General features: G+C 36.1%; 2 protein-coding genes across 4 annotated transcripts; one reads left to right on the forward strand and one right to left on the reverse strand.

Moving 5' to 3' along the window:
- The first annotated feature begins 413 nt into the window (after window positions 1-413).
- LOC126054789 (uncharacterized) lies at window positions 414-2,639 on the forward strand. Its single transcript, XM_064039465.1, has 2 exons — window positions 414-548; window positions 1,674-2,639. Exons 1-2 carry the CDS (start codon window positions 416-418, stop codon window positions 2,552-2,554), a joined length of 1,014 nt encoding a protein of 337 aa, XP_063895535.1. The 5' UTR covers window positions 414-415; the 3' UTR covers window positions 2,555-2,639.
- LOC126054780 (uncharacterized) lies at window positions 541-3,125 on the reverse strand. 3 transcript variants are annotated; one of them, XM_049841505.2, is made up of 3 exons: window positions 2,653-3,125; window positions 1,306-1,520; window positions 541-1,092 (listed from the first exon to the last, which is right to left on the reverse strand). In XM_049841505.2, the coding sequence occupies exons 1-3, from the start codon at window positions 3,123-3,125 to the stop codon at window positions 611-613; spliced, it is 1,170 nt and encodes a 389-aa protein (XP_049697462.2). In that variant the 3' UTR covers window positions 541-610. The 3 variants fall into 3 exon arrangements, with proteins under 3 accessions (XP_049697462.2, XP_049697461.2, XP_049697463.2); XM_049841504.2 differs by having other exon boundaries at window positions 541-1,520; XM_049841506.2 differs by lacking the exon at window positions 2,653-3,125 and adding an exon at window positions 1,589-1,726 and having other exon boundaries at window positions 541-1,520.
- Window positions 3,126-12,920: the final 9,795 nt, after the last annotated feature.

The raw sequence follows: 12,920 nt of genomic DNA on the forward strand, positions 1-12,920 counted from the left end.
TAATAAATGAAAATATGAATGTAAATAACACTCTTGCTGATTTTGTTATTGAAAATAATTTAAATAGACGGCGCACAAATTTTCTCTCAATAAGGCTGCGTTTCCACCAGAGATGTGCGATGGAAATGTGTCGTGCGAGGATGTCTAGCTGTGCTGTGAAAATGTGTGGGTGTTTCCACCAAAGCTGTGCGATGATAATGTGCCTACGAGGATGTGTAGCGGAGCTGTGAAAATGCGCATTAATGTGTGGCGCGAGGATGCGTTGCGAAGCTGTGAAATGTGTCGACGGGGGTGCGGTGTAGTGGGAGCGGAGTAACGCGAACGCCTGCCTGCCGCTCACCGCGCTGCGCTCACGTCTCACTTTGCTGTCGTAAGCGCTTGTAGTCGTACGCATGTCGTACGGTTGCGTGGCATAATGGACGAAAAATTAATTGATGCCGTTCAAAAGTTTCCGTGTTTGTGGAACACTTCTTTGTCATTTTACAAATGTAATGAAACTAAGGACGCTGCGTGGGAGGAAATAGTCAAAGAAATACAATATAAAGATGGTAAGTAATAATCATGTATTAAAATCAGGTATATTAAAATACAAGTTACAATATTTGGGTATTTATTGTGTGCGATGAATTCGTGACGAAATACGAGTATCTTGCCATGACACTTTTCCTTGATTATTGAAATAAGAGCAGTATTTCTCTCTTACATCATAACTATCACTTGACACGACGACGGAAATGCTAGGAACCGATACAAGAGTACTTGTATTTGTGTTATCAATGCAATCCAAATAATTACTTTGTCTTTCAATTAAAAAATTATGCATTACACATGTGGCTTTTACGATTTTGTCAACCGTTTCCACTCTGCATTCAAAGTCTTTACGATACACATACCACTTTCGTGCCAATACACCGAATGTAGCTTCTACAATGCGACGTGCCCCCCTCGAAAGTCTATAGTTAAATATACGTTTCTGTTGGTCTAACTGGTCCCGCGGATATGGGCGCATGAAATTTTCCATCAAAGGAAAAGCCTCATCTCCAATGAATACAAATGGTACTGGTTCACCTCCTTCATATAATGGTTCAGGTTCTGGAAGATTCAATCTTTTTTCTTTCAAATATTTTCCAAAAACACTATCATCAAATATTCCAGCATCACTAAATCTTCCCATGGATCCCACATCAACCATTATAATCTTTCTCCTAGCGTCAGCTAAGCACATAAGCACTATAGAAAATCTTTGTTTGTAATTAAAAAAAGAGGACCCAGTGTTTGCAGGACACATTATATAAACATGTTTACCGTCTAGAGCCCCCAAACAATTTTTAAACTGCCATAGCTCTTGAAAATCCTTTGCTATTCGCTTCCAGTCGTCTTTGGTAGGTTTTGGAATAACAAGAGGTTGTAAAACAAGCCAAAGAGCATTACAAACTTCTGCCACAATTCTCGACACACTTGCTACTCCAATCCTAAAATTTTCTGCCAATCGTGTGAACGACGAGCCCGTGGATAAATACCTGCAAAAAAAGGAATGTTTATAATAATAGTAAGAAAAATAATTAACAAATAAAAAAGTACTCTTTACCTGTTACTGATTTTTTGCGATCTGTAAGACAACATGCTTGGTATAAAAATGTTATATTCCTAATCATAATTTTCTATTATTTCAGTGAAAAGCGCTAAGTATCGTTGGAAACAACTACGGGATAGCCATCGGGACGCGCTAAAGAGGCAGAAATCTAAAAAAAGCGGACAGGCTACAACCAAAACACGTGAATGGAAATACCAAAAATTGATGGAATTTCTTTTACCGTACATGGCCAACAGAGATAGAGAGTCAAGTTATAAAGAGGATATTTCGTCACCAAATAATGAAAATGACTCTTCGCAAAGCACTCAATATTCATTAAACCAAGATGACTCTTCGCAGAGCACTGAACATACACCAAATCAAGCTGACAATCCCAACAATCTTTACGAAATAGCCTCAACTTCAGGCATTTCAACAGATTCGGTCACCCCGTCATCATCAAAGAAGAAAAAAGGCGATGAATTATCAATTTTAATACAAAAACATATGAAAAATCAAGAAGATTTTCGAAAAGAAAGGCAAGAATTAAGAGAACTTTTAAAACCAACGGACTGCGATGATACTGATCATTTTTTTCTTTCAATGGCGAAAACATTTAAAAAATTACCAGATTACATGCAAGTTCCTTTAAAAAGGAAACTTTTTAATATGATTAGCGAAGCCGAAGAATCTTACGTGCTGTCGTGGTATAATCAAAATATTGGTTATTCTTCAAGCTCTGATAGCAGTATAGCAGTAGGTAGTAATATAGCAGGCCAGATGGATTTGCCGCCTCAGCTGGATCCTGAACAACTTGGTTATTCTTCAAGCTCTGGTAGAAATACAAATAAAACAGTGGGCCAGATGGATTCATCTTTCCAACTGGAAGCTGTACAACCAGCATCTCCGGGAACACAACATTCAGACCTACAAACGCCAAATACTTCAAACAAAGTAGGAACAGAGCCTAATTTGCCATGAAAAAGAGGAACTTGTTGTCTACTTATTTTGCAGATTATGATTACTTTTCAATTAATATGTTTAATAAAGACAAAATTGATTCAAACTATTTTACTTACTTTAAACATACCGCCAATTTTTCCTTGGTGCTGATGCATTCTCTGTAGTGAGTGTCTTCTTTCTTGATAATGTTCTCAATCAAATTGTGTAACTCATAAAAGTTACTTCTAGATACTCGATAAGAATTTTCGAATATTTCATCATCAGCCGTATGAAAAAAGGTAAAGAATTCTCCATGTAATCGATGATATTTAATATGGTTACGTATCCAAAACCTGTGTGTTCTTGTATTGCTCAAAATTATAGAACTAATAAACTCCGTATCTTCTGCTTCCATTTCTTCATCACAAATTGTTAAATATAAAAGTATTTTCTTTTTCCAATTATCCATATTATTATCTATTTTGCGCACTTCTACTTCCAACAAACTCCGTCTATGGACTGGCTGGTACAGTATGCGCAAACCTCGCAACACATCTTTCTCAACACACATTCCTCGCACACTTCCCTCGTACACATCCCTCGCACACATCCCGCGCTTGTTTTGTATGCGCAAAAATCTAGCTCCGCTGAGCCGTTTCCACCAGAGCTGTGCTGACCGAGGCAAGGTAAATGAAGCGATCCTATTGGTTCTTTACAAACACATCCCTCGCTATGCATCCTCGCACATCTCTGGTGGAAACGCAGCCTAAATGTAAACATAGATTATAATGTATAATAGCCGAGGCTGGAATATAATTGCATGTGGAACATATCAATTAAAACAAGCACGTTCCTATTACGGAGAACACGTAAGAGGCGATGGTTCGCATACAATTGAGTTGTGTAGAAATACTTCCAGCAGCCTACTGGAAGTAAACTGCAGTGAATGGCGAATGTGAGGCATGCAAACTATCCAAGTTGGATTATCACCTTGCAGAAGGCCAGGCAAAGGACAATGGGCGATTCCGGTCCAAATGTCCACCACAAACGAGACCTATATGGCTGGATAGCCCGTTAAATATAGAGCATTTTTTGTTATGAAAGTAAAAAAAATATAATTCCAGAAAAAAGTTATAGCAAAATCAAATAAAACATTTTATAGATTTTTTCAATTTTATTATTTTTAATTACTTTTCGTGATGTTCGATTTTAGTACTTTCTGTAACTTCTGAAAAAATAGAATTGTTCATTATTAGTGTGAAGACACCACCAGTTACATCGAACTTTCTTAGATCTAGGCACCGCTGAGTATATTCAAGCACTTCTGGCGCCTCAATTGGTTAGTGATTCGTACATCCATCGGACAAAAAAATATGGGCTGTTTATATGCAAATGTGCCTTAGGCACTTGTCTCACCGGCAACGATTAACGAGTAGAGCTAGAACTAGAAACGAGTTAGTGAGACGCCGGGAGCGAGTGCGTAGTTCCGATATTTGTGTAGCTCGGCTATAAACGAGTGTGCGAGTGAGGCGGGCGATTACTCGCATCACTCGCTCGCGGCAGTCAAGCGTGCAGTCAGTCTTGCAGCCTCATACGCGATACACGTGTTCCCAATTTTCCAATAAAAATGGATGAGTTTTTTATTGAATGTGTTCGACAATATCCGTGTCTTTGGAACACAAAACTGATTTCATATAAACAATTAGACGTGAAGGACGCAGCTTGGAAAGACATTTTAAAGAAAACAAACATAGAAAGTGGTAAGTTTTTTATTTAACATCTATCTATACTCCATCGGTTTAGGTAGTTAACTAAAGGTAAACAATCTTGGTAGAACTTTTTATACAAATACACATGAAACAAACTACTGCTTAAAATAATGGTTCAATTGATTATTTAGTTGTTATTTTTGTATTTACATTAATTTTTAGCTGCATTTTGTTTTTAAACTGTGTTTTTAAACAAAAAGTCATACCAAGATTGTTTACCTTTAGTTAACTACCTAAACCGATCGAGTATAACACAACATATACCTATAGTTAAATCAATATTCATTTTGCAGAGTCAAATGTAAGTTATGTAGAACGCACGGAGCCTTTACAATTTTTTTGGCGGTACTTATTTTAACATCTAATGGCCTAAAAAAGATACGCCATTTGTGCACCAACATACCAAATGCACTTTCTACCATTCGGCGTGCTCTGCTCAGTCTATAATTAAATATTAACTGGTCTCTATCCAACCTTTCATGATCAGGATATGGTTTTAATAAATGTGTCATCAACGGAAATGCACAGTCACCAATAAAAACATAAGGCTGAGGCAAACCTCCTTCATATAGGGGTATATCTGCGGGTAATCTCAATCCATTGTTTTGCAACACATTGTAGAAATTACTATCTGTGAATATTCCGCTGTCACTGTATCTGCCCATTGATCCAACATCGATCATTATAAATCTTCCATGAGCATCAGCAATTGCTAACAGTACAATCGAAAATGTTTTTTTGTAGTTAAAGTACTGTGATCCCGATTTTCGGGGCGAAAAAATTACTACGTGCTTGCCATCAATTGCACCAAGGCAATTATTGAAATTCCACAAATCATAAAAGTCTTTTGCTATAACTTTCCATTCGGGTTCAGTAGGGAGCTTCATTACTTTTGGCTGCAACTTGATCCATAAAAAACAAAGCGATGCAGGGACATTCCATTACTCTAATTTGAACCATTTAATTCAAAGTAATAACTTCAATGAACCCCGTCCACGATACCTACCCAGATCAGATATCATTCTACCAATGGTTTTTATTGGAGATGAAGGATTCAAAACCTATTTGATGCGACCTTATCCTCAAAGCGTACTTAATGCACAAAATGAGTTATATAATAAGCGATTATCGCGGGCTCGAAAGACTATTGAGTGTGCTTTCGGAATTTTGAGATCCAAGTGGCATATTTTCAGATCACCCATAGAGACAAACAGATGTCACGCAAGATTACTCATCAAAACTTACTGTTTGTTGCATAATATTATCCGAGATAAGGACGGTAATAATGATATTGCCTATATTACTGTCAATACGAATCAACAAAGAATACAAACACGCTTACGAACAAACGCCCGGACGTCTCATCAAGCACAATATGTACGTGAAAAATTCAAAGAATATTTTGTAAATAATCGCACTAGTTACTAATTAATTTGTAAAACATAATAAGTATTGTACCTATTTGACATAATAAATCATTATAATTACCTTCAATATTCAGTTCGTTTTTTATTTCTTCCCATAATTGGTTGATTATTCTTCTATTTTTATGGTTCACATCTTTGCTGTTCCATATGGGTGTCCTCTCAAAGATTAAAGAAATAAGTAGTTCTTGCACGTCCAAAGACATTTTGATAGGTACCTACGTCACTAAAAAAATGTACAACTACAATGTGGACGCGCAACGCGCTGTCGGCGGTCACCGCTTGACTGGAGCGCACCGCTCGTTGCCCGCGCCCGCCCCGCTCCCGCGCCGCTGTATTCGAGGGTTTATACGCGTTAGATCCTGCCGCTCCCGCGCCGCCGCCGCTGCCGCCCCGCTGCCCGCAAAATTCGAGGCAGCGGCCTTACTCATCTTAGTTTTAGATAAAGTGCGGAAATGGAATAAAATAAAAAATAATAATGATACATAACATATACTACCGAAAATTAAGAATACATTTTTGGCTATAACTTTTTTTGGCATTGTTTTTTTTTTACTTTATTAGTAAAAGTTACTCTAAATTAAGTGGACTATTTAATTATATAGGTCTCGTTCGTGGTGGACATTTGGACCAAACTTCATACATTCTTGCCCAATCTCCTTTGAGTGCGAAATGGGTATAATGGGAGCGTGAAGACTACGAATATAAGAAGACTGAGAATGGAATTTCCAAGACTGTAGTTACAAAAAAAAAAAAAGTTACTCTAAAGTATTGATGGAAGGAAGAATTCGCACTTTAAGTAAAAAAATTGAAACCAGCATTCCACAGTTTAAAAAACACTATTACACCTGCAAACATCAGCAGCGACAATACCAAAGTCAAAGACAACCGAATGTGTTTTAGTATATCGTCTGTGGTGTACAAATCCGTGAAAAGGAACGCAAAAAATAAATAAATGTCTCTGGTTTTTGCGTTAAGTGTCATTTGTGATCCGCTTCGCGATTTGTGATGAGCTGTCATTCCGTTTCTCTTCGAGTTGCGTCAATGTACTATGATGTTATTTCAAATAACATCTTATTTCTCGTAGTATGCACGAGCGAGCGAAGCGAGCTCGCGACTTAGGGCACCCCCGACTCGAATAGGTTAGGTTCGAAGGGGATGGCGCGGGGTCTGCAAGACCCCGCCATTCCCTTCGTGGTTATTTTATTTTAAATGCATATTTTAAATGCCCTCCCCCCTTTTCCTCCCCCTCCGCCTGCCAAACGATACTAAATTTTTACCAATTCAGGACTAAATGTAACTACGGATAATTTATATATATTCAACAATTTATATTTTATATCTCTTCAACTGGCTCATTCCTTGAATTTGTGGAACATGACACTAGTTGGAACGGTACGAAAAAATAAACGGTTTCTTCCTCCAAATATGCAAGCACACAAGGAGATGGTGATTTATGCTTCTAACTTCGCCTTTAGCAAAGAAGCAACTGTGTGTTCGTATGTACCCAAAATGAATAAAGCAGTAATAATGTTGTCATCAGTGCACATGTACCAGTGATATAAAAGGTTGCAATGCAGTGCAATGTAATATGGTCTTGGTGTGAGTGAGACATATATTGCTTACTCTCTCTATCTGTAATGGCGTTTTGGTTGTGTGTTGCTAAAAGTTAGTAAATGTGATTATACTTTATGTATACTTTATCTGGTTATGGGCCCAGATAAAAAACTAAAACAGAACATTATAAAAGTTTAAAAGGAAAGTAAATACTGTAGTGTAAAAGTACAAAAACCGGCGAGCGTCGGCGGAAGAAATTTTGAGGTTACGTGAAGGAAATTACCTGTTTGAAAAAGTTCAACAAGGCAGTAAAGTTTATAGGAAGGAAGAAAATGGAGTCTATACAGAACAATCATTTTACTATAAAACTAGAAGGTGCCAAAAATTGGAACATATGGAAATTCCAAACGTCTGTATTACTGCGTGGTCAAGGCGTCTACAATATTGTGGATGGAACTTCGGTTAAACCTGAGGATGAAGCACAACGAAATCGTTGGGAGGCTCAGGATGCGAAAGCTCAAACGTTGTTGGTCACAAGAATGTCGGAAGAAGTCATGTTACATTTCATTTCGTGTGAGAACTCAGCTAGTATGTGGCAAAACTACTGAGTGTCTATGAACAGAAGTCTGAAACCAGCATCCACATACTACAACAACGTTTCTTTCAATTCAAATACGATGAAAATTCAGATATGTGCGTATTTTTATCGAAAATACAGGAGATGCAAAACCACTTGAAACAGCTTGGTGAAGCAATATCTGATAAGTTTGTTATAACGAAGATTTTGATGTCGTTACCGGAAGATTATAAGCATTTTGTCTCGGCATGGGAATCCGCTCCAGATGATAAGCAAACCTATGATAATCTAGTCGCTAGGTTGTTAATAGAAGAAGAGAGAATTAAAGAAAAAGAGCTCGCAATCATCGGCAGCGTTTGTGGCTAAAAGAAACAACAGGAAAACTGCCAAGTGTTTTAAATGTAATAATTATTAGATGCACAACTATCTCAATAATGTATGGAAAAATAGTTGCTCACCTTATAGGTTATGGCCCACAGTCGCTGGTTGGATCTCCTGCATTGTTGTGGAGCGGTCTGGCTGTCCCCTGTCTGTTTCACAGGCAACAATAAGTATTTAATTAATTTTGACATAAATGCAATTTCTGGTTATTTTATATTATTCTTATTTTCTTTCGGATTTTTGATTGACATTGTTTCTATAGTAGGTTATTTAGAGTTAGTTAATTGTAGCATTTCTTACCTCGGTTTGTGTCGATGGAAAGCTATGCACAAATTGTACTGTATGTTCTCCCGCTTATGTTACCGGATAGCCATAGCCTACTTGTTTTACACCCCATGAACGTATTTCGGTCAGTGGGTCGTCTTGTCGGTCGGTTGTGGTTTCAATAAAGAGATATTATATTTAACAACAACATAAACACTGCATTTCATTACATCACAATCACTTCCCAATCTATTACTATACACTGTATTCACAATAAATAAACTCAACACATTTGACACTTCAGAGCGCTATTACAAAATCGAATTGCTCAGTTGTAGGTAAATTAGACGATAGCCGGCAGCACTTGCGCATGTGTGCGTCTAGTCAATACGCAACGCACACCTGCGGACCGCCACGCGGCACAAACAAACTTGAGACTTTGCCACTTTTTTCCGAAATAATTTATTGTTTTTATAGTTTATGAAATATTATTTGTACCGATGAATTTTATAACCTAGAATAGCTCGATTGAGTTACAATAAACAAGTAATCGTTTTCAATTTTTAAATTATTTAATCGACAACCAAACTTTTCACCATGTTTATCAATTATAAGTAATTGATTTATAAAAAAACTAAAATCTATAATTCGTCTTCCATGTATTGTATCTTCATTTTCCTGCAACAATGAAAACTAGGAATGTAGATAGTTTATTAAAACAAATATGTCACGTATACCTTTTGCGGGTGACAAAAAATACTTACCATATTATTTGTACTGGTATTCAATTGAGTCTGATAGTCTGAATTAAATATGCTTTCATTATCCTGCAAGAATCAAAGAAGTCCAATTACATTATTATGCAATAGCGAAACTAACGACGATGACATTTACGTACATATTTCTTTATAACCAACAGAGAACAAAAAGAGAACCCAATCTATAACATTTTCGAATTAGAATATCATGGCCTAATACTTATGTATATTACATTTCAATCAGATCATTATAACTAATAAATAAAATAAAACTCACTAGTATCAAAACGTGTTAGATGCGTAGGTTGCGCTATATTTTTCGAACTCCGGCGAGTTTACGCGGCGCAACAGCGAGCGATACGTCCCTCCTCGGTAAGCGCCTGGCGCTGACTAAAGTTGAACACCGCGCGTCACAAGATTTATATTGATTTTTGCATTGCAAACAAAAATTATTTTAAAATATTGTTTTACTTTTAAATAGACCAATTTTTTTTTCAAGCTTTATAACAATACCACCTTAATTATTTAATGTTTTTTATTTGAATTTGGATTATACTTTTACAGATAAAAAATATAGTTTCGTACGGAAAATTGTCAGTAACTCTCAGTTTTATAGAATTATTTTTGGTGTAATACTGTATGAATTGTAATAAATTGATTTAAGCACTTCCAAGTACAAGATATAGTTGTATCTTGAACATTTTTATAAATGGTTAAATTGCTATATCCTCGGAGTACCGAAGCATCAAAAGATACCCAAAAGCAACATTTTATGAAACATCCTTTGCAGAGACAAAGATTTTACTGATGTACGTGGACAAATTAAAATATTTATTTAATACACTTTCAAGATAAATGATCAAACTTTCTGAATCTTATTTTTGTTTTTTTATTGTGACTATATCCAAAGCATCAAAACTCGTATAAAACGTTTAAATTCGCGAAAATTTGTGATAGCCCTCTTCACACTTATCGTTGCCGCGCCGCGCCGCAGACAAAACACAACAAAGTGCCGCGCTGTCTATGGTTTGGTTGTTTTTGTTTTTTAATTAATTTTGTCTGCCTTTTTTGTATTTTTTTTTTTTTGTAATAATACTTTTGTTTTTATTTTATATTTTTGTTAAACTTTTTTGTAATATTTTGTATAATTTGTATTCATGTTTTTAATGATGTCCCTTGCCGAAACAGAGTTAAGCATGTCCAGGGTTGTCTCGGAACTTATTAAATTTCCGAGGCAAGGACACGCGAGTCACCGCTGAAAACCAGCGCTGTTGTCTCGTGCCTGCGTGCGCGAGGCACAGCATTTATGCTGAGCGCTGTCCCTTTTTCGCAAGGTGGCGCAAATGCAGCGTATTTAAATGTTTGTTTGTTCTGTAATTAGTTTTATTTGTTTTATTGCTTTTGCGTCGTTTGCGATAATAAATGGTTTTTCTTTCTTTCTTTCTTTCTTCTAATAAACTAGGACATTATACAAGTGAGTGCCGATTTAATAAGACTGATGATTTTCGTAATTCCAAGAATCATCATTTGGAAGTGAGATGTTACTATTGTAATAAGCCAGGACTTTAAGTATTTTTTTCTGTCTTCTTGTTGTGTTCAAGAATAATTATTTTTTTGGTTTAATTGATATCAATATATTAGGGGTTAAAGTATGAAATTGCCGTTTTATTCTAGTAGGTTTTTGAATTGCCATAGAGTCTTCATGGTTTGAGGTTTTCGAATGAAACTTTTTTCACGTGGTTTCTGTGATGTTCTTCTTTTAAAAAATGTGAAACATTTGATTATCGATGTTCAATTGTTTTTGTTATTCAACTTAAACAAGAAAGATGGACACTGCGAAAATTTGAGTAATTTTTGAATATGAGTTCCGACGCGGAAGTAAACGGCAGAAACAGCCCGCAATATCAATGCTGCATTTGAAGAGGTGTCTGCTAATGAACGCACCGTGCGATTTTGGATTAAACGCTTTCGTGGTGGAAACTTCGACTTGAAGAACGAGCCATGAAAAAGACCGCCTGACAGGTGATTAACGAGAAATTAAGAGAGACGGCGAACGCCGATCCTAGTTAAACTACCCAGATACCCAGCCGAAGACGAATAATGTTGAAAAAATTAGCAGTAAAACAGCCACGACTCATGAATCGACCGTTATTGCTCCATGACAACGCGAGGCCTCATACAGCAAAAGAAACCGTTTTAACTCTTCAGGAACTGCAGTTGGAAACTATTCGTCTTCTTCCATATTCGCCAGACCTTGCTCTAACGGACGACCATTTTTTTTTGTGATTTGGACAATTATCTGCGTCACAAGAAGTTTCTTCCCAGGAGGCAGATCAAAATTCTTTCACACAGTTTGTGCAGTCTAGATCCTCAGAGTTCTATCGTAACGGCATAAATGACCTTCTTATTAGATGGCCGCAATGTATAGATAATAATGGCAACTATTTTGATTAAATAAGTTTGTTAAAAATTAAAAAAAAATACAATTTAGATTTTCAGTACAAATCGGCAATTTCATACTTTAACCCCTATTATGTTAACAATTATCGCTTCTATCAAATTTTTGGTTATTTGTAAACCAGAATTATTTTGAATATAATCATTTCTGTTACGTATGGCGTCACATCTGTCATCGTCCTTTTATATTTTTGCCGATTTTCTCGTAATTAAAACATAAGTTACCTCTGTGACTAATTATTTTGTTAATTATTTTTGTTACTAAACACATTCAATCTAATAAGCATATGAAAATCGAAGTTCTTTTTTTTTTCATTTTATTTTTTAACCCAAAAGTAGAATGACCCGTACGTATGAAGCTGTGACCAGTCAATATGACCAGACAAGCATGTTATTTCAGGCGATGGAGTACTTCCTCAAGAATGTGAGGAAACAGCTGCACTGCTCAAGTTCTTTGATGAGTTGTTTCACTCAATTAATGGAAGTTTTGATAACTTTGAAAAGAGAAGACGAAAACTACTGCTGGGCCCAGTATCACCAAGTTTCGGTTTTGAGTTCCATGAGGTTCCAAAAAAATTGTAAATCAGTTACTGTACCTTCAGTTAAAAACTGGTAACACAATAATAATTATATAGAATATCTTGTAGACATATTACAAAAACAATACAATCTGACCTCTCTTTTGCGCCACTTCAACCAAGACTCATTGGAAAATTTCCGGAAGCATAAGAAGCCATGGGTGCCGTAATATTTCTCCTTCTTGGGCTTCCTTTGAAGCAGTTTTTGCCTCACTGCCAATTAATAATATGAGCAGTGTACATTCACCAGGGTAAATGTGTGTCAAGTTAATTCCTGCATTATATTTAAATAATTAAAGAACATGTTTTTTAAGACGAATGAGAGGTCAGTTTGTACAACAGAAGTCGAATTTGAAGACGTTGATAGTGACCACATATTTAAAGATGTAGAAACTAAAAGGAGTGATCCAAAAATAAGATCACAAATTGACTACGTGTGCGGATATGTGCTGCGCAAGTAAAAAATAAAGTATAATTTTTGTCATAAAGACACAATTAATAGTTCCATTAAGGTAAAGGAATATTAAAAAAAAAACTTGCTTCACATATCCATCACCTTCATTAATAAAAGAGTATATTTATGTATTTAAATTAGTATATTAAGAAAGAACCCCATAATCGACAATTTAATGCAATACAT

The sequence above is a fragment of the Helicoverpa armigera genome, chromosome 19 (assembly GCF_030705265.1).
Source record: "Helicoverpa armigera isolate CAAS_96S chromosome 19, ASM3070526v1, whole genome shotgun sequence".
In the NCBI taxonomy this organism is placed as follows: domain Eukaryota; kingdom Metazoa; phylum Arthropoda; class Insecta; order Lepidoptera; family Noctuidae; genus Helicoverpa; species Helicoverpa armigera.

Excerpts from the sequence above, each read along its gene's own strand:
- LOC126054780 (XM_049841504.2), bottom strand. The coding sequence starts at position 3,125 with ATGTGTGCGAGGGATGTGTACGAGGGAAGTGTGCGAGGAATGTGTGTT. Across the intron at positions 1,521-2,652 it reads AAATTGGCGGTATGTTTAAA|GTATTTATCCACGGGCTCGT; the intron begins GTAAGTAAAATA and ends CTTTTTTTGCAG.
- LOC126054789 (XM_064039465.1), top strand. The coding sequence starts at position 416 with ATGGACGAAAAATTAATTGATGCCGTTCAAAAGTTTCCGTGTTTGTGG. Across the intron at positions 549-1,673 it reads AGAAATACAATATAAAGATG|TGAAAAGCGCTAAGTATCGT; the intron begins GTAAGTAATAAT and ends CTATTATTTCAG.